The 22,538-nt window shown below is 41.0% G+C and overlaps 2 protein-coding genes across 2 annotated transcripts in view; both read right to left on the bottom strand.

Annotated features, from left to right (window-relative positions):
- Nucleotides 1–1,804, bottom strand: part of sytl5 (synaptotagmin-like 5) — a 43,345-nt gene extending 41,541 nt beyond the window's left edge. The window contains exon 1 of the mRNA XM_083902918.1: nt 1,772–1,804. The gene's annotated coding sequence lies outside the window, so the exon portion shown is untranslated. The remainder of the gene's footprint in view (nt 1–1,771) is intronic.
- A 5,033-nt stretch (nt 1,805–6,837) lies between these two features.
- Nucleotides 6,838–16,967, bottom strand: xk (X-linked Kx blood group (McLeod syndrome); the record flags this gene model as incomplete). The annotated part of the gene is made up of 3 exons (XM_083902917.1): nt 6,838–7,772; nt 8,817–9,079; nt 16,723–16,967. The coding sequence occupies 3 exons, from the start codon at nt 16,965–16,967 to the stop codon at nt 6,838–6,840; spliced, it is 1,443 nt and encodes a 480-aa protein (XP_083759043.1).
- Between the last annotated feature and the right edge of the window lie 5,571 nt (nt 16,968–22,538).

Genomic DNA, 22,538 nt, shown 5'->3' with positions numbered 1-22,538 from the left:
TGAGTAATCATGACGAGTGAGGCCGTATATTCCACTGCGGCATTTCCCGGTAATTGTTTGAAAAAACAACCCCACATTTATCCCCTGCATCCTCTCAGGTGGCCATGACTCAAACCTCAGACTTTTTAAAGTCCTATTTGGTATTTTAACATTTTCGGCTCGTCCGTGATCTGCGGTACCTTCGAGCTCAAGTCGATCTCGCACCCCACGCATCGAAGCTTTTCCCCTGCAGACGTACACGCTGCATCAAACGGGGAACAAAACACCGGATAATCTGAGGCAAAAGACGGGTGGGATGAGGTCAATCCACCGATGCAACACTGTGTCATGGACCGGATGCCACTTTATTAGGAACAACCAGCAGGACATAACAGCAGGTAATCTGACACCTTGGATAAAAGGTCCAGCTTTCACTGAAACAGGTTTAGAAATGCTCGGAAAACCTGGCACTGGATCGTCTAAGTGGATGTTTCAGGAGGCAAAACGACGCGCCAGAATATTAGGATATTAAAGGTGCATTATGTAATAAATCTAAAGTTAACTGGCCATAAAATCCTCCTAATATGTCACAGAGACTCAGGAATAATGTTCATATAACAAACTGAACTCACCAACAACAACAGTACAGACAAAATATTTGCAGTAAAAAAAACATTTTGCAGACTGCAAATCATGTTTATGTTTTGAAATCATGTTTTGGCATGTGGCGCCACCTACCGCCGTCTAGCAATCATTGCAGTCAGCAGAGTCTCACCTGCCGAGCAACCACGGGTTGCCAGTTACGTCAGAAAACGAAACCTAAAAGACTTCGGTATTTTAAAAATTTGAGTGTAGTAACCGTTTTTGGCCACATTCTTACATATGGCGCCTTTAAAAATAAACGCAGCAGGTGGCAGCTTTTTACGTCTTTTTCTATTTTACTACGTTATTTAGCCTAAATAAACACATAAAAATGTAATAAATATACAGTATAAATTGTATAAAAACACCAATGAATTCATAATTGGGCGGCAACATTTATTTTTTTTAATTAATAATTAACAACTTCTCTTAAATATAAATCAATCAATCAATCAACATTTCAATGATTTTTTTTTTTTTTCACGGACCAAACAAATAACAATCGATCGATTAATCATAACAAACAAAAAAAATCAATAGTCGCCATCTTAATTTACGCTTAAAATTAATTAATTAATTAACTAACTCATTACCCATTGATTGATTTAGACGTCTGATAATCACGGCTCCACAATCGATTCACTGATCAACAAACGAGCCAATTAGGCAAAAGCAATCGATCGTTTCACCTGCGCTGGGCTTGTCAATGGGACTAAAGTTAATACGTTCACCTGAAGTGACTGCAGCACGCGCACACACACACGCACACGCACACACACACAGATTAATGTGAGCGGGTTTTTCTGCTGCATTGCACCTGCCGCCTGATAACTTCAGCCGGGAAGTGGAGGCAGGTCTGGTCCCACTGACGTGTCATCGATCCTGCGAGGTCGTGGTCGTGATGTGGACACACAGTCCCCCACCACCTCCTCCTCCAACACCACCACCAAAACCACACTCTCCTCTCCCCCCCCCCCCTCCCTCCCTACTTGGTTCACCCCGAAAAAAAAGAAAATAAACCACACAAATAATCCCAGGCGGAAGCGGGCTGACCATATGTGACACTTGCCGGAGTAAACCGGAGCCGCCGCCGTTACACTGTGACAGTTACTGCCGGGGGTTCCCGGCGAGCGGAGCCGCGGTGTCTTACCTGCCGTGCGGGGGCTGCGGGATTCCGGTCCGGTCCCCCTGGAGGAGAGACGGAGAGAGTCCGTGGGTCTGAGACCGAGAGAGAGAGAGAGAGAGTGAACGAGTCGGTGCGACTGGAGACAGGAGCTCCACAGCCAGCCGGGGTGTTCCCAACACGAGGGGGCGTGGCGTGCGTGTGTGTGTGTGTGTGTGTGTGTGTGTGTGTGTTTATACACGCCTTTGTGAAGACCACAACACTGAATCTAAACCACACAAGTGAGGACATTTTGGGAAAGTGGGGACAATTTGGCCGATTTTTTTTTGGGCCACGCCCACCTTAAAATACCTGTTTATGTGTGAGGTGAAGTGGTAGGAGTGGGGGGGGGAAAAATCGATTGTTGATTTTAAATTGATTAATGTTTTAAATTGTTTTAATTTCATACTTTATTCATTAATTTATTGTGTTTTAATTTCATTTTTTTTTTAAATTGCATTCATTTCAAATGATTTTAAATTGTTTGATGTTTTTAAATGGTTTTGATTTCTATAATTATTATAATTTTTTTTGTCATAAAAGAAGATTCATAGACTTGAGAAAGAAAAAAAAAATATATATATGTATTTTTTTTTTTTAAGTTTCTATTTTCAAAAAAACACCAGTTTAGTTTGTGTTATTTGTGTACAGTTTATTTTTGTAACTTCTGGGAGAAAAAGGCAGCTAGCCTAAGCTATTTTGTTGTACAGTAAGTACGTTTTTGTTTGTTTTGAATGAATAAATGTTAACTTTTGTCTTGACTTTGCCTTTGTGTGACCACATTAGCACATTATCTTGTACAAACTCCATTGTTTTGATGCCATAATTTGCCTCAGCACGCTTTGCACTGTATCAATTTTTGAATCGAGAATCGCATGAATGGAATCGGTTGAATTCGAGAATCGATTTTGAATCGAGTCGTGAGCCACCCAAAGATTCACATCCCTCGTAAGTGGCTAGGGAATGTACTTGTTTGTCTAGTGTCCTCACTAAGGATGTACAAGAATGTTTGCGTGTTCTATTTAATCTCCGTCTCTGTGGGACATTTTCTGACAAACACACTGACCGTGTCAGGACATGTCGTCATGCATGGAGACCAAAACCTGGTCCGAATGAGTAGACTGGTCTGCCGTGTCTTAAAGGGACAGTTCAGGTTGAATGAGGTCCTGATTCTTCATCAGCGCCGACTCTGACTCCGCTCATTGTCCTTGTCCTTGTTCCAAAGTCGTAGGGACCAAAGTCCTAATGAGACAGATTTCGATTACAGCTTTTCTCAGCAATGGATGTCAACGCATGTGCAAACTGTGTGTGTGTGTGTGTGTGCGTACTCGTTTTTGTTACCTTTTTAGGACAACATTGTCAGGACCCCATCGAGACTAAAGCCCTGGTCAGAACTTGAATTCTACAAGAGCCCGAGTTAAATTGTTCATGCATTAACTGATGAGAGTTTTAGTTGCACAGGTGAACGGAAACCAACGCGGGGTCCCGACAAGAATAGCTGACATTCACGCAGCATTTGGTACCGACTGCAGAGGCTGAGCCCAAAATAGACTGTGGGGAAACTCCCTGTTGTTGCTGATGGTACATTATGTATCACGGATTTCCCTCCTCAGGTTTTCTAGGAGTCTCTTTACTGCAGAATGATGCATGATGGGTGAAACTCTGGTGATCGATCTATCTATCTATCTATCTATCTATCTATCTATCTATCTATCTATCTATCTATCTATCTATCTATCTATCTATCTATCTACAGTTGCATCCTATACATCAAAGATAATCTGCTTTTGTCCTTCGATTTGTTTAATGCTGACATTTATTGTATTTGTGCCTCAGTCATTTAAGGTTTTTGTCCTTGTTTATTAGTTTATTATATGCTGCCCTCTGCAGGCCGTCTGTGTTACTCCCCCATTCTACTAATTGTTTTTATATAGGACAACATATAGAAGTATATTTTTGTTAACGCTGACACAGAGCGTTGTTGTGCTGCCTGTGTCATTACTTGAGCCTGGAGTTGCAGCTCATAATGATTTTTATTATTGATTTTTTTTTTTTGCCCTCAAAGGACAAAGACAATGTAGATAATGAGCGAATTGGACCTATCGTTTCCTCGATTTTTCGCTTAGTATTTTGGCCTCCGATGTTTTTAAAGAGATAGTTCACGTGTTAAGCGTGATTATATTGACACACGATCATCGCCGTCTGCAGTCCAATGAAAACTGGCCGTCAAACGCAGACGTTTGCTCTTGCTAAGAACACGGCTGCCAGTGGAAAAAACAGCCTTTACATAAAAGGTACAGTGTGTAAAATTTAGCAAGATTTATCATCACATTGTGTCCATTGTGGGCTACAGTAAAACAATGGTGATCCAAAATGGGGTAATGAAACACATTCTGTACATTCAGGTGATTGCACAATCATAAACAATGACAAATAATGGCGTTATCTTCATTTTCTGCCAAATTAAAATAATTTCACCTGCATTTTTCAAATCAGTCAGTATCAACGATTGAAACAATAGATAATTAAAGATAAACAATGGCATACACTTGTTATACATTTCACAACATTTGTGATTAAAAACATTACCTACAAATATTTAAACATTTTCAAACATTTAACTTGATTTTTTTTTTTTTTTACCCATTTGCAGTTTGGGCTTTTGGCCACTAGAGGTCAGCATAGCATTAAATATAGTGATTAAAGAGACAATTGTCACATAGAAATATAGAAATTTATTTTTAAGTAGGATTTCCTCTTTTTTTTTTTTTAAATGCTTCTTCTTTTTCTGATAATTTTTTAAATTTTGTTTACCTTCTCTTTTTTGGCTTTTTAAATTGCTTGTGTTAAACGGTACAAATACCGGGAGCATTCACATAATTTATAACATTTTGGAAAAGTGTGGAGTGCAAAGACAAACAACAGTCAGGCAGTCCCTCTCCTTTACATATAATAATAATAAAAATAATACTAATAATAATACAGTGAAAAAGAGAAAATAAAAAGAAATATTTGCAAATATTCACACACTGACGAGCGTGAGCTACAGAAACACATCCTGACAAAAGCGATTTCACGTCACAATTAGCTATCGCTGCTCTTCGGGTTTAACCACTGCAAATCCATTGTTTTATTTCATTTTTTTTTTCTTTAAAGCATGATGTGTGCGTGATTCACAGTAAAAATGTCCGGTGATTCTCAAAAAACGACGAGCGGAGACAAAGATGCTTCACAGAAAGCAGCGCGTGTTCATTATCAAGCTTTTTTTTCTTTTTTTTAATCGAGGAGTAGAAAAAAGAAGCTGTATTGCGTGCAGCCATAAAACTAACAAGAGTTTCAGGAAAAAAAACAACAACTTTACAAAACATACTCCCCCCCCACCCACATCCAGAGAATAATACACACACATGCACACCCTCCATGCCAAAGAGAAATACTAAATACAATCAGTTCGACTGTCATGGCTCCTTGTTTTCACGTATGCAGCATATACAGTATGTGGACAAAGTCTCTAAACCTTAAAAAAATGTGTCGGCTGTGGATGATTTTTATTTGCATTTGTAAAAGCTGCAGGAGGAGACTGTGAGCATCATCTCAGTAGTGTTTTTTTTTTTGTAATTTAATGAGATTCAAACTCAGGTGTGCACGGGCCCCCTGCTGGCCAACCTTCGCCAAGAACAAGCGGGCATGCTCACGTGATAAAAACTATACCTTATTAAATCTGCAGCATGAGACGTTTCGTACATTTCCCCCCCACAACAAAGTCCATAGTGAAAATCAGCGGTTTTTTTTAGCTTGTGGAGACACTGGAGGTGCTGGGTCCACTGCTGCCCCCCTGTGGTCAATTTGTGTCGATCAGTTAAGACTTAACAAAGAAATTCAAACACCCAAACGTCATAAAATAGCATATTTGAAGTCACCGACTGAGGCAGCAGAGCATCAACATCTCCCGTGTAATGGAATGTAAAATCACTTGTTTTCTCTATGGGTGAATTCCAATTCCTTTGCTAAACCCTCAATCTTAACCCTCGATCTCAAAAATGTGCGCTCCCTCTAGTGCAAGTGCTGTCCCGATTCTCAGAAAAATTCAAGTTGAGGGCCAAGTTTAAGGGCTGTATCGCCCTCAGTATTGAGATTTTCCCGAGACCACCCTTGGGAGCAAGGGCTACCCAGAATGCATTGCGTGTTTTGACATAACAAAGATGGTGGCCGAAAGCAGCGAAACGAGTACGCTACAAATGTAAGTATTTTCTTTGTTAATAGAGATATAAAAATGATGAAAACCATAGTATTATCTTAGTTTAGGCCCATATTATGGATTACTGACCGGTGCGGACAAGCGATCGTTTGCTATCGTTTACTTTTCAATAAGCCGTGGTGTGTGGTAACTGTCAGCTGAATATGTCCGTGGTTGTGGTATTTGTATGAGTATCATCTTATAACTAACTGACAACCTAATAACTTCATAAATGTGTTCTTCTTCTTCTTCTTCTTCTTTTTTGGAGTTGACAGACTGGACGCAGCTTTCGCGTTATTCTGCCCCCCACAGTCTGAAGACGTATCTGCATTTAAGGGGTGTCCCATTTCTAAGTGACAAAATAACCCTCAACACTTGGTTTTGAGGGCCAGTTAAGATTAAGGGTTGAGCTTGAGGGTTAAGATTAAGGGTTGAGATAGGAATTGGAATTGGCCCTTAGACTTAAGCAGGCATTTTATTATAAGTGGCTAAAATCAGTTTCCATGTGTCCCCACTGGGAGTCAGCATCCATTTAGTCAAACTTGCTTGGTCCAGTCACTGCTGCTTAATATCTCAACATCTCATACAACCACACTTAAAAAAAACCACACACCCTTATCTATCTCTTTAACTCGAGCAGACACTATGCGTTAGCAGCCAGAATCGACGTAAAGTTAAGGTCATAACACGCGATGGTAGAAAACACGGCTGAGATGGGGCGCGTTGTTCAAAGTATCCAACGTGGCACTTGAAAGGCAAGACGACAACGGTCGGAGGGCGTTCCTCCGAATGGCACGTCGCACTTTGCGATGGTTTTTCAAGCGTTGCACGACAAACTGTTGCCCGCGTCGCCGTTGACCCCGCCTTCGACTTTGACGCCCGCCGGAACGTCGCCGACCGCGTCGCTGAGGACGTCGTAGCTCGTGTCGTCGGGGGCGTCGTCCGAGCGGTCGCTGGCCGTGTCGCGGGCCGCGTCCGGGAGCGCGGGCGTCCCCCTCGGGGTCTCCGGCGCCGCCTCCTCCTCCTCCTTCCTCGCGGGCCTGCTCTGCGGCGGGGTGGAGCTGCACATCAGACACAGCAGCGAGGAGCAGTCCCACAGGCCCTGGGTCATGCTGGAGGAGAAGAGCTTCCGGCACGGGTGACAGAACTGGTAGAAGAGCAGCATGAACAAGATGGCGATGGCGTAGGCCACGAGCAGCTGCAGCACCAGCAAGGGTGCGTGGACGAAATCGTAGAAGTCCGTCTTGTAGACGTACCAAAGCAGGAGCAGCGAGGCGTTCTCCACGAAGCGCAGCATGTAGTACACGGCCATGCGGTACCAGTTCTGGGACTTGTTGATGAGGTCCGGGTCGTTGAGTTTCACCTGCACGGCGGACCAGCAGAACATGTTGATGCCGGCGTACAGGAAGGTGAGCAGGCAAAGCACGATGGTGGTGCCCACGCGGGTCAGAGTCTTCTCTATGTTCTCGGGAAAGGGCGAGTGGCTCGACCAAAACAGGATCCACGGGTAGAGGAAGAAGACGACGAAGTTCAGCAGGACCACGGGGAGGACCCAGAGCTGCAGCACCGAGCTGAACAGAACCAGGACCACCACGCGCGTGGCGATCTCGAAGCTCCTCCACAGGAAGATGCAGACGTACGCCGCGGGCCGGATGTCCACTTCGTAGTCGTCGTATTTGATCTTGATGGCCAGGATGTTGCAGCGCAGCGCTCCGTAAACAATGGACAGGAGGGAGATCACCATCAGTGTTCCTGACACGGACAAAGAAGGAAACATGAGGACTCATTCATTTGAAAGGAAATACCCATATTTTTCACGTCCATTCTCAAGTGTCAACTTTGATCTTCTTTAAAACTAACGCTTTAAAAAGCCTTTTCAAACTCTTCAATCAATTTCACGCGGATTCATTTAGCATCATATGTTCACATCATCATAAATATTGTTATTTTGATGTCTTTCTATCAAAAAGTTTGACTTATGTTTCCATTTGACCGGCCCCCTACTGACCAAATTTGAGTTTGACACCCCTGCATTCATGCATAAAACCTCTTGAGAGTTGGCATGGAGGTCTGGCATGGCGGAAATGAGATAGCGGCATAGTGCTCGGAGCACCGCGCCTCTATAGCGCCCCCGATAGTAGGGTCACGCTCAGACAAGTGTCCTCAGATCAGGGGTGAAACTTTATTTCCCACACATTTTTTTCCACACAGTTTTTTTCCACACATTTTTTTCCACACAGTTTTTTTCCACAAATTTTTTTCCACACAGTTTTTCCACACATTCTTTCCACAGTTTTTGGTGAATTTTTGAAATCAACCAACAATTATAACTATTATTATATTCAAGAAAACTAAAAAATATATTTTTTTAAATATAGTGTATAGTAAGAATATCATTGATTTGTTTACCAGTTAGGACGCCTTTATGGTATACCTTGTATACCTTGTAAACTACCTCTTTCAATTTTATAGATCTCTCAAGGTATGGAAATGGCGTTCAGTTCCCTTTCATATTTGCAGATACTTCATCATGAACACACGGGGACCGGCGAAGCTCTTGTTCATCGCGTACTGGTCGTTAAATCGCCGAGCGTGAAATGAAAAGTGTCAGAGCGGCGGCGTCGGCAGAGAGACGATTACACCACACGCACTGTATTTATAACCACTTCCACTGCTTCGTCCTTATTCGGAGGACAGATGCTGCGTTTCCACTGCGAGAATGAAATCCTTGAATAAAACTGTCCGAGAACACAACACATACGCTCACTCACTCACTCACTCACTCCTGGTGCTCACCTCTGCCGATGGACACCCCCTGCTGCAGGACGCAGATGTAGAGCTGCAGGGTGAGCTGCGGGGCCGAGCCCAGGAAGGCCTGAATGACGGACGTGCGGGCGAAGGCGGCTCGGTGCGTGAACAGCTTCCCCTCCGCCTGGCCCACCTGCCGCTCCACCTCCTCGGACCGACCCCCGCGGGGCATCTGCTTCTTCCTGGTGATGCTGACGTACGGCTCCTCCACCTGGCCGACGCTGCCATAGATGCAGAAGGCCTCCAGACACCTGCACCGGCACAACAGGAGAAGAGCGATGAGGACACTCTGTCGCTTAGAAGGGAAACTCAATGAAATGATCTCGTTATCCATTTATCTGTCAATCAATCTGTTAATTAGTCTCATCCTTTCAGTTTCATTTACTAGAGTCCCTATAAGCCGAAAAGGGACAGTTGAGGTTGTTTTCAGCCACTTAAAGCTCACATAGAGTGGTCCTGTTGCACATATATGTTAGTTATGGAGGTCTACTTACATACATTAACTTGTTTTTATGGTCAAAAACCTCCTAGTTGCTGTAAACGAGCCGATAGAAATCTCTCCTTACTGACGCTCTCCTCAGCCGCGGATTTTGGTCTACCGCTGCTTCGTTAGGTCAGTTTCAAACCCCAAAAGTCACAAAATAACATATTTGAACACATCAGTGGATTAAAAACACCTGCATGGCCCGATGTACAATTGTTGATTTTCTCTCTCGACTTCAGTTTCCAGCCAGAAATGTACGTCTAATCGCAATAAATACGCTCTTAAGATATCATAGAATTAACAGTGCCATATGTAAGAATGTGGCCAAAAACGGTTACTACATTCAAATTCAAAACACCGAGGTCTTTTAGGTTTCGTTTTTCTGATGTAACTGGCAACCCAGTGGTTGCTCGGCAGCTGAGACTCTACTGACTGCAATGATTGGTAGATGGCGGTAGGATTTCAAAACATAAACATGATTTGCAGTCTGCAAAATATTTTTTTATGCAAATATTTTGTCTGTACTGTTGTTGTTGGTGAGTTCAGTTTGTTATATGAACATTATTCCTGAGTCTCTGTGACATATTAGGAGGAATTTATGACCAGTTGCTTTAGATTTATTACATAATGCACCTTTAAGTATGTCTAGTTTCTATTAGGTGAGACTTTTGTCACGTGTTTTTGTCTCTGCTGGCCCCAACCATATTAACGAGAATGAAACGGGAGCACGAAAACCCCCCAAAACCATCCCATCAATTACATTTAGCAGGATGAGCTCAGTGATATTAGCATGCATGAACAAATGCTTAGAAAAGAGCTTGTTGTGCTCAACCAGACGAATTACGTGCTATTCAGCGTCCATTTGGCTTTACATAGGTAACCATGGGTGATCGCCATGGTTACAGAAGCTGCTGTGAAGCAGGTTATTTCAGTCATGTCAGAAACTCAAACACACAAACACACATGCTTTCTCTCTTTTAAACAAATTAAAACGTCGTTATCGTTACGGCGCGAAGACTGAGACTTCATTAGTGCGTAAATATAAAAGGGTCAAAGGTCAGAGTTGTTGTTAATCCATTATCACAAGCGGCTCCTGTGCTCATGACGAGATAACAAACTCAATTTGTGTAATTCGGACTGTGACGCTTCGTGTTATAGTCGAAGATGTTTTTGCACAGAACGAGGAACTCGGACCGTTTCGCGATGATGAGTGTAACAGAACAAACGAGGATAATAACATAAGGGTTCGAGTTACACAATGTGATGGAAATCAGGTCGTTCAAGACGTCTACTCCAGACTGTGTTCTGAGGCTGATTCACCGCGCAGGAATCTAATTTGACCTCCCACCGAGGAGGTTATGTTTTGGGCTATAAGCAAAAGGATAGTTTTCGATGTATTTATTTATATATTCCATAAACTTCTTTAACATCTTACAAAACTCAAGAGCTGAACCTGAAAGTCATTTCCCCCCCCCCCGAGATGAATGAATCATTCCATTATGCGTGTATTGATAAACCACCGGGTTGAGCCAAGTTTGTTTTTCCCCTGCATCACTGATCAATAATTCCATTTAAAGCTTTCAGCATAATTGTAAATCAAGTGATAAACGACAGGCGAGAACTAGACTATTCCATTCTACTCCAGACTCCCATAAGACATTTAGCCCTTTGCTAAATGTGGGAGATTAACATCATCTTTTTCCTGGATTTTTTAAAAGATGCATTATGTAATAAATCTAAAGCTAACTGGCCATAAAATCCTCCTAATATGTCACAGAGACTCAGGAATAATGTTCATATAACAAACTGAACTCACCAACAACAACAGTACAGACAAAATATTTGCAGTAAAAATTTTTTTTTGCAGACCGCAAATCATGTTTTGACATGTGGCGCCACCTACCGCCATCTACCAATCATTGCAGTCAGTAGAGTCTCAGCTGCCGAGCAACCACGGGTTGCCAGTTTACGTCAGAAAACGAAACCTAAAAGACCTCGGTGTTTTGAATTTGAACGTAGTAACCGTTTTTGGCCACATTCTTACATATGGCGCCTTTAAAAATGAACGTAGCATGTGGCAACTTTTACGTCTTTTTCTATTTTACTACGTTATTTAGCCTAAATGAACGCATACATTTTTTTATCTTTTTATTGAAAAATCAAGGGTGATAATAGTGATTTGTCAACCAAGTTACAAAAGACTTTTCGTTTTTTTTTTCTTTTTAACACACGAACCAGGTTCCCAGACAAACGCATAAAAATTTAATAAATATACAGTATAAATTGTATAAAAAACGTACTAAAGAAAAAACGACCAAGTACCAGGCAACTATTCGTAATGGAAAAGCAAAAACAAACGAGTCGAGCGTGTCGTGCCGTAACTGTATAGTGGGAAAAGTGCCGTAAGTAGCTGCTCATACACGTCTCCTACGTATAAAAGGTCAAGCTTCCAGGATTGATAACCGACTGCCTACGTTACAGAGGAACACTGAACAAAAAGAAGTGACCAGTTCAACACACGCTTACACGTTTAAATGAAACACTACACCGTTCACAAAGAGATCTCAGGCAAAGGTTGTTCTCTCCCCCCCCCCCAAGGTTGCCAATACTACCTTGTGGAACAAAGTGCAACCCAACAATAGTGGACATCACATGAGCAATCGTGATTACACTCTTTTATCAACTGCGTCCCCAGTAATCCTGCCTACTTCGACTGTAAATAATGTCGTTAAAGATCGCTTGATATCCAAAAGCCAGTGATTCTGAAACTTTTTAAGACCAAGTTCCACCTTCCACCTACGAAGCTACGCCATTTATCACATGGTGCACATACACTACTATTCAAAAGTTTGGGGAAGGAAAAGCACTTTTTTTCAATGAATATAACATTAAATGAATCAGAAATACACTATTTATCCATTAATAATGTGGTAAACGACTATTCTAGCTGCAAACGACTGGTTTTTAATGTAATATGTACATAGGTGTATAGAGTAGAGCTGAAACGATTAATCGATGAATTGATTATTAATCGATTACTAAATTAATCTGCAACTATTTTGAAGCTTTTTTCATGATTAAAACAAGATTTCTGATTGTTTTAGCATCTTAAATGTGAATATTTTCATCGTTTCTTTGCTCCACGTAACAAAGAAATCCTTAGAACTGAATTTTGGTTCGTGGACAAAACAGGACGTTCAAGAACATCGTCATTTCCAGGTTTGACGAACACTGATCAATGTTTTTTAACATTTTCTGGACCAACCGATTCATCGATTAATCACGAAAATAATCGTTAGTTGCAGCTCTAGTATAGAGGCCCATTTCCAATGTTCTAATGGTACATTGTGTTTGCTAATGGCGTTAGAAGGCTATTGGATCATTAGAAAACCCTTGAAAACAGTTTTGCTGGTTCTTTGACGAAAGGGCAACATTGTTATTTTGAATAAAAATCATTATTTCTAATCTCGTCAATGTCTCGACTATGTTTTCTATTCATTTTGCAACTCGTTTGATGAATAAAAGTATGAAAAAAACAATAAAATTGGATACGTGACCCCAAACTTTTGAACGGTAGTGTACCACACTTTGAGAACCGCGGCCTCAGGCGATTTACTTAAAGCAGACAGACGGTCGTTTTCTTCACAGGGGTCTGCAACCTGAGGCTCTAGCGCCTCGTGTGGCTCTTCGGCCTCTCTGTAGCGGCTCCTTTTTAGCGTTGAAGAAAAAAAGTATTCGTGTTTTTCACACTTTTTTGTCAAGATAAAGGCGCAAATAGAAATGTTTTGATGTTTTATCCGTCACATCCAGTTAAAAAAAACCTCCCCCAAAAGCTAATAAAATACTATAAAAAAATAGTTTTATTCGTTTTTCTATACTTTAAAGGTTGGGTATCAACTTGTGACAAACTGTGGTTCTTTAAATAGAGTATACATGTGTAAAAAAACCCAATTTTTTTCTAATTTTTAGGATCAGTTAGGTTTTGCGGCTCCAGACTAATTTTATTTGGGTGAAAAGGGGACAAAAATGGCTCTTTTCATTCTAAAGGTTGCAGACCCCTGGTCTAATCAATCGCTCGTTCTTCCTTGATTAAAAGCACATACGACTCAGCGATTCTTACCCCCCCCCCTTGCCCGGCATTGACGAGTCTGCTTGATCACGTCACCACAGGTCGCCTCTGTGATCGCCGACGAGGACGGATCAGCGAGTCTTTGTCCGTCGGGGGGGGGGGCAAAAGGCCAAAGGTTCGAGACAGAGCCGCTTCTGTTCGGCCGACGACAACAACAGCAGTGGGTTTAACAGCCACAGTAACGCTGAGGGAGGGGGGTTTGTTTTCCACACGTCACGGAGTTAGATGAATAAAACCGTGGAAGCTGAAGGGAGCGATGACAGTTCCACGGCGTCAATACAGTTACATGTTTAAGTGTCTTTTTTTAACGTGAAAATAAATCGCATTTGTGCCTTAATGTGACCCGAGACGCTTGTAAAAAAAACCCACACATTACAGAACACTGCGACTTCTTTTATTCAACTCGTTTCACAATGTTTCGGCATCGTTTCGTTCAAATAAAAGCTGTAAAAAAAAAAGACGTTCACCTGAAAAATGTAATTGCTAGCGTTTAAATCTGAAGTTCTGGTGAAAATTTAAAGCTGCAGTATGTAACTTTTGACCATTTTGTTGTTGTTGTTGATGATTTGGCCTTAACATTATTTAAAATGCTGCTTCCTTCACCTGAAAACGGTAATGCTATCGGACCTGACTGAGGGAGCGTTTGTGTGTATACAGCAGCAGAGCACGGGCGGGCGGGGAGGGTACAAGAAGCGTTTTAAAGCAGTAGAATTCTATTATAAATCTTTACGTAGACGCTTGCTTTGCGTCTCTTCGTAGACGTCTCGCTTTACTCGCGCAATGCACTTCTTGCCTCGGTCTGTGCTGATAAAGAACGTCTCCGGGCGACAAAAGATTGAACAAATAAAATTAAAAATAGAGATACTCTTAAAAAAAAGGTTTGAGAAGCACTGGTTTACAGTTTTAAAGATAGATTAATAAACATCAAAGTTTAGCGTTGCTTGCAAATGTTGTTGTTCTTTGTGTTTTTGTTTCTGTTTCTGCAGTGGAGTTTCGTCGTCATCGATGTCCTCACACATTACAAAATAGTTGAACTAATTCAGTTCATGTCTCTTACAGCGAAAGCATGAAGTTCCTAAAGAGAAGAAAAACTAATCCGATAAAGTAAAAACATGAGTGAAACTTTAATGGTTTCAAGCTGCGGGGGAAAAACATTGTTGTCATTATTGTTTTGTTGCACAAAAATGTACTTTAACATGTGACTGACGCAATAAACTAGTACTAGTACTCATAAAATCCTCCTAATATGTCACAGAGACTCAGGAATAATGTTCATATAACAAACTGAACTCACCAACAACAACAGTACAGACATAATATTTGCATTAAAAAAAAATATTTTGCAGACTGCAAATCATGTTTATGTTTTGAAATCATGTTTTTGGCATGTGGCGCCACCTACCGCCGCCTACCAATCATTGCAGTCAGTAGAGTCTCAGCTGCCGAGCAAACCACGGGTTGCCAGTTACGTCAGAAAAACGAAACCTAAAAGACCTCGGTATTTTGAATTTGAGTGTAGTAACTGTTTTTGGCCACATTCTTACATATGGCACCTTTAAACCCAACTTTGTAACTTTCATAAATTCCATCCAATTTTTTGTTTGTTTTTTTTTGTTTAATTTAGTAATTTTTTCTCAGGTGTGTTTATACAGTTGGTGAAAGTGGGGAAAAAAAGATTTCCTATAGGTTTCGCTGATAAATAAAGGATATACGACACTCTATATTGCACATTATTAGAGCCTCTCCATATCTATATTTAACATATTAATGGGAAAAAGCAGCCGAATTCTGAAAAAATATAGCAAATTAAAGTTTTCAGGCGTCATGTTATTACTGCTCTGACACTGAATGAGGAAAACTCAGTGTTACAAAGAAGAGGAAGTGCTGCTGTTGTGTTGTGTTGTGCGTCCAACAGTCTACAAGCGGACGTAAACGGACATCCCCCGCCCACCCCCCCCCCCCACAGACACACACTATGGTTGTGTTGTCAGAGATAAGGAGAAGCCGGCACTGACACGAGCTATTCTTAGTCCTGCTCTTCAGCGAAGGGAAAGACGGAGACGCCTGAAAAATAATCGTTCAAACGCAGACTCAAGGGTGAGACTGAGAGCCACAGAGGCCAATGCGGGGGGGAAGCAACGCCCTGTCGAATAAAAAACGTACACATAAATCATCTAATTTAATGAATTGGGGGACTATAAAACACTAACCCAATATTTTTTTGCAGTCAAAGTGAGGTGTCGAGTGATTTAACTCAAATATTATTCACTAAGAAGTCAAATATTTGCTTGTAAAAGGCTGGAAAAACAGGTCTAGTGTCTTTCCCTTCTTTCTGACAACAACATGTCATTGACTGTATAAACGCGTACTGTTGCATGCTGGGTAAATAAGACATGGCTTATGGCTTTAAAGGCGCCGTATGTAAGAATGTGGCCAAAAACAGTTACTACATTCAAATTCAAAATACCCAGGTCTTTAAGGTTTCGTTTTCTGACATAACTGGCAACCCGTGGTTGCTCGGCAGCTGAGATTCTGCATTGACCGGTAGACGGCGGTAGGTGGCGCCACATATTAAAACATGATTTCAAAACATAAACATGATTTGCAGTCTGCAAAATATTTTTTTTAATGCAAATATTTTGTCTGTACTGTTGTTGTTGGTGAGTTCAGTTTGTTATATGAACATTATTCCTGAGTCTCTGTGACACATTAGGAGGATTTTACGGCCAGTTGCTTTAGATTTATTACATAATGCACATTTTTGTTTGCTCAATTCATAACGTGCTACTTGATTATATTATTAAGATTGATTATATTATATCCTCTAATGTAATTTTCTAAATGGTTAAATGTAAATGTCTAATGACGCAAACCTAATTCCAAAACATTGCAAAAACATGGCAGCCCAAAATGGCCTCCGTGGAGCTGACCCAGCTCCTGATACATGTTTTTAAAAAGGCCAATTCTTATGAAATTAAACAATTTACACACCTAAAATTAACTATCATGATTTAATTAGTCTATTTTCTAAATAATTTCACCTAAAAAAAAATTTACTTAGTGCGCCTTTAACGTCGCACAAATAAGACAACAACAACAAATGCTCATGTTTTAAGACCCTATTTTTAAAAATGAGGACACCTGTGCGTAAACATGGACGCTCCACGGCCTGGAGACAGTGAAGGAATTCAGCTGCTGCAGCAGGAGGATGATGATGATGATGATGATGATGATGATAAACAAACAAACACTCACTCATTCACTCAGCGCAAACAACCGACCTGACGACGGGTCCGAGCTGCAGGATGTGCAGCAGCAGCACCAGCGGTCTGTCCCGGCCCAGGTCCCGGTGGATGAAGGTGAGCGTGAGCTGCACCAGCACGGACGGCACCAGCGTGAACAGCAGCGTCAGCGCCTGCCAGATCCGGTCTCCCGCGGAGCGGTACGTGGAGCTGAGGTACAGCGCCGCCGTGGTCTCCGCCGTGAACAGAGACACCGACACAAATATGGAGATGGGGAGTCGCATCCTCGCTCACTCCGCCATCTGTGTGCGGGGGAGGCTACGCGGCTTCGCTCGGGGCCCCCTCGTCCATCACCGACGACCGACCGAACGACCGACCGACCACCACCAACCACCGTGTGCTCCGCTGTTGTCGCCCCGCAGGACTGAGCAGTGAGGACTGGAGCCGCAGCAGCTGAGAGGCAGCGTATTTCACTGCCAGGTGTAGTGCAGCGGTGCGGCCGCGCGGGGGCGCAAGAGGCGCTAAATGCACACTTGAAGCAGGTTAGAGCTGTTTTTAACCCAAACTCAGGGCCGGACCCAAGGCTTAAGCGAACCAACCAAGCCGCTGCTTAGGGCCCCCTAACCACTAGAGGGCCCCCAAGAGCAGTTAACTAAAAAAAAAAAAAGTTTGGATTGCTGTAGTTTATTTAGAATTTTTCACAGTTTTTACATAGTTGTCAGATGTGATTATTTAAAGGAGCATTATGTAATAAATCTATTAATATTAGCTTTAGTATAGTAGGTGTGTGAATGATCAATAATCATTACTATGCTTAGGGCCCCATGGAGGCTTGGGCCGGCCCACCCTAAACTTTTTTTTTTTTTTTTTTTTTAACGAGGAAAAAACACCCCCAAGAGGAAAGGAATTGGGCCTATAACAGAAAGGGTTGCCAGTTCAAATCCTGGGACAGGTTAAGGCTGGGGTGCCCCTGAGCAAGGCACAAGAGATGTAAATTCTAATTCAAAATCGCAACTCTGTGACCTCTGAACTTCTGCGACCTTTACTGCATAAGCATGTCCCATCAGGTCGGTTAGCAGCAACTGTTGTTAGCATCTGTACAACAAAATAACATCACGTCATACCTTAAAAACTTCCAAAAACAAACAGCAATATCTAAAAGTATTACCACACTATCAGAATAGGAACAAAAACCCTACAACCGCTGCATATTTTTTGATATATGTTATAGTCCTTTAATTTGTGTGTTTACCTGGTTGTTTATTTATGAAGCACTTTGTTGCACAAGTCAAATAATAATAAAAAAAAACAAGTAACGATTAAATTAAGAATTTATTCATCCCTCTGGATCTGGATCCTGCAGCAGCAGCACATACCTCAAAATTCATGATGATAAGAAACTAACATAAATAGTTAGAATTTAATCATATAAATAATAATAATTACGCACACATGCATGGATAAATCATTATCACGGATGACGTTTGAGGACGTGCCTTGCTCAGAGGCACTTCGGTGCTGCAGGTCAGTGTCCGGGCTCCTCCTGGTTTCACAACGAAGCATTAAACAGCAGAAGAGGACAGAAGTGAACAGTTTGTGACCCTTTCATAAAGGCTTTAAGGCGTGTACCTAATAAACAGACCACGTTATATTCATCCATCATGTGTGACTTTACCAGAACGTTGATCCACTGGGACTGAGAGTAGATGTAGAGAGCGCGGCGGTCTGTGCGCAGAACCATCACGTTCTCCCCGCGCAGCTTTCTCATCTGCTTCTCCCCGTCTGCGATAAAAATCTACAGAGAAAATTAAAATTGTCAGTGTTTTACTATATTATTTTCAAAGGCAACTATGTGCATCATCGACTGAACAAAGCGCTAAAGTTAGCGCTAAGCTACAACGTCAAGAAACTAGCAGGATTATACAAGCAACACTTCAAGACCTGGTTGTTATGACTTGATTATATGGATCATACCAATATAGCATTGATATTGATATTTAAAAGCAAGAAGTATGACAATTTTGGTTAACTTTTTCCACAAGGGGGAGCTGTTCTATCGACACCTATTCACTGTAAACGCCACAAAAAAAGTAGAATAGTAACGACTAAATATACAAAATAAAGTTAATTAGACATCTATGACTAGTTTACAGCAAATCAGACATATTTACTGTAAATTTCAGATTAAAAGTCCCATATTTACACCTTTTATCTAAGAAAAAAAAAATATATAGCAACTTTGAGACATAAAAAAACAAAAAAAAGTTCAGACCAGTACTGATTTAGAGTACAAATGTACACATTTAGAGAAATTTCAAATTAAAAGACCCATATTTGCACATTAAAAAAAAAAAAAAAAAAAAAAAAAATTATATATATGTAATAAAAACTAAAATTTTACATAGGTTCTGACCAGAAATTTCAAAATAAATGTCCCATATTCGCACTGTGTGTGTGTGTGTGTGTGTGTGCGACACTGACCGTCTGAACCTTGTCCATCAGTCGCTCTGGTGTCTGAACGTGAGCACAGTCACATCTGGCTGACGGGCCCTGGTTTCCTGTGTCTCCCTGTAGACCTGGTACAGTGTGAACTACAACACAACAACACAACACAACCATGAGTCAGTGAAGACGATCTTTTAAAAAGACGACAAAGTTCACAACAAGGAACACAAGAAAAAACAGTTTTCTCTCTGCAGATTCAAACCTTGTCCAGGTGATCCAGGGTTTCCACTCAGACCAGGTTCTCCTGATGGACCAGAATGACCCGAGTTCCCCTGAGGCCCATGAACTCCCTTCAAACCCTGTAGACAGACAGATAGGGTTACGATATTGAAACTCCCATATTCGCACTTTTAAAAATACAAAAACAACAACTTTGAGACATAATAAAAACAAAAATGTCCACATGTTCTGACCAGGACTGACTAGGTTGTGTTCAGGACATCTTCGGCTACCAGAATACTGTAAATCAGACATTTTTAATGTACAGTTTTAGATCAATTTCCAATTAAAAGTCCCACATTTGCACTTTTAAATAAAAAAAATTCTACATTTTGAGATGTAATAAAAACTACATTGTCCATATGTTCTGACCAGGACTGACTAGGATGTGTTCAGGACATCTTCATTTACCAGAATACTGTAAATCAGACATTTTTAATTAACAATTTTAGAGACATTTCAAATTAAAAGTCCCATATTGACATTTTTAATAAAAAAACAACAACTTTGAGATTAAATAAAAACAAAAATTTCAACATGTTTTGACTACGACTGACTAGGTTTTGTTCAGGACATCTTTGCCTACCAGAATACTGTAAATCAGACGTTTTTAATGTACAGTTTTAGAGAAATTTCAAATTAAAAGTCCCATATTCACATTTTTAATTTAAAAAACCCCCCAAAAACAACAACTTTGAGACAAAAAAAACCCCAGAAACGTCCACATGTTCTGACCAGGACTGACTAGGTTGTCTTCAGGACATCTATGACTACTACCAATATTACCATATTGTGTAGTTTAGAGAAATTTCTAAATAAAAGTCCCACATTTTCACAAAAAAAAAATAACGACGACTAGCATACTGCAAATCAAAAATGTTTTAATGTAGAAGTTTCAAATTAAATGTTCCATATTCTATACTTGAGTGCGAGTTCCTACCGTGGTTCCTCTGCCTCCAGGTTCTCCTCTGGGTCCTTGCGCCCCCCTCTGGCCAGGATGACCACGCAGGCCCAGGTCACCCTGGAACAGAACAGCACAGAAAAAGAATCACCACACTTTCACAACAACAAAAGCTCGTCAAATCCAGCTTAGGTTAAGTTACCTTTTCTGCTGCTAACCCAGAGATGCCACGCTGCCCCTGAAGAAACACAAAGCTTTATATTGTGCGGTCGTTTATTCGCATATTTTTTTAAAATCACATTTGCAGTCACAGGAGATCGATTGATCGTCACCTTTACTCCACTCGCTCCCTGGCTGCCTTTCAGACCTTTATCGCCCTAAAACATGGATAAAAAGATACATATGTAAGTATATATAAGCAACAATCATCTGAAAAGTAGATGTAAAAAATGAATATTAATATTGTCACTTACCCTGAATCCTTTAAAGCCCTTGGTACCCTGTGAAAACGCATGTCATAGTTTTGTAACACAACGATTCACTTCAGTGCAGTCTACTGAAGAATGTAATGAAAGAGATGAAATAAAATCATGGAAACAGAGAAACAGGTGCCTGGTTCTTCGTTATCAGAATCAGAAAACCTTTTTTAAATCCATCTTCCCAATTATTATGTTTTGTCAGAAAATGTTGAAAAAAATTTACCAAACCTGAAAAATGATGACGTTCTCAAATGTTCAAAAATGATTAAGTTTGAATAATTTCTTCGATATATGGAGAAAAGAAACCAGAGAATATTCACATTTAAGATTAAACACTAAATTAATAAGTCATTAAAAGCTGCGTGATGATTTTATTCCCCCGGCTGTAGTCATCGTCGTGTTTATCAAGTGTACAAAAATGATAATTTTAGGACAAAATTTCTTCCAGAACAAAAAAATCTATAATAAAAACTAAATAAAACGCTTGATGATTCACCTTTATGGTCCCAGGAGTTCCTGCATCTCCATAAAGTCCCCTCCAGCCTCTGCTGCCCTTCTCTCCCTGTGGAGACACTTTGTCATATCAACACAATGCATAATTCATAGAATAACTCAGTTTGATTCAAAATGTTCTTCTTCCACAAACACACAGTTGCACATTTGGAGTTAATTTGGCTTCATTTGTTAAAATGAAAAACGCCCATAACTCACATCGTTTTGGTCCTTTTGTGCCTTAATTGTGTTACGATTGTTGTGATTGTTGCTTTTATGGTACTTTATTGTACAACGAAGTCGTTCATATGCACAAAGACTTAAATATTTATCGTCCCTTAAATTGTAGGATCCACATTAGATTTGTGGAAGCACAAAGTGTAGGCCCACATCCAGAGGCGCAGCTTATGAACAGGCAAGGCAGGCAACTGCTTGGGGCCCCGAGCCGATAGGGGCCCCCCCAACACTCGGAGCCTGAGGGCTGTTTTTTTACTGAAATGTGCAGTGACCAGCCGCCTCCACGTCCCCCTTAAAAAACAATGGGCCATTTGCAATGACATCTCAGTAGGAAACCTCCCTAAAGGGGCCCCACCTCACCTTTTTTTTTTTAACGTAATTTATGTATGTTTATCAGTTATTTACAGTATTTTATTGTTCTATATATTTATATTGTTTTATAATGTGGGTTCTTTACAGTGTAATGTATTTTTTTTTTTACTAAGTTTATATCGTTTTTTTAAAAACTATTTACAATATTTTATTGTTCTTTACATAATGGTGATGAACACTGGTTGGAAGGGCCCCCTGGGAATTTTAACTTAGGGCCCCTACAGACTCTAGAATCGCCTCTGCCCACATCCCAAAATCAACCCACCAAAGGGATCAATTCCCCCATAAGTCAATTATCTTCAACTGTGAGTTGAAACGTGTGTGTGTGTGACCTTTTGTCCCAGTTGACCCATGACCCCCACTGGTCCTGGTTCTCCTTCTGCACCGGTTCTCCCAGGTTCTCCCTGAATCAAAACATTTAGGACAGCGTTCACGAAACAGTGACGTTCACACAGCGAAGGTAAACCGCCCCGCGTTGACGCTCGTACCTCTGGTCCTCTCGCTCCTCGACAGCCCTTTAAAAAAAAACACACAAACGTGAATATTTCAAGTGGAAAACGCGGGAATTGTTAAAATTTTTGTTTGATTGTTGTTGAAAAATTGTGACCAAACTAAAAGCGTATCGTACCTTTAGCCCTCTGGGTCCTGTG

This window comes from Microchirus variegatus, assembly GCF_963457635.1.
Source record: "Microchirus variegatus genome assembly, chromosome: 16".
In the NCBI taxonomy this organism is placed as follows: Eukaryota; Metazoa; Chordata; class Actinopteri; order Pleuronectiformes; family Soleidae; genus Microchirus; species Microchirus variegatus.
This window is presented reverse-complemented; position numbering and strand designations above follow the sequence as displayed.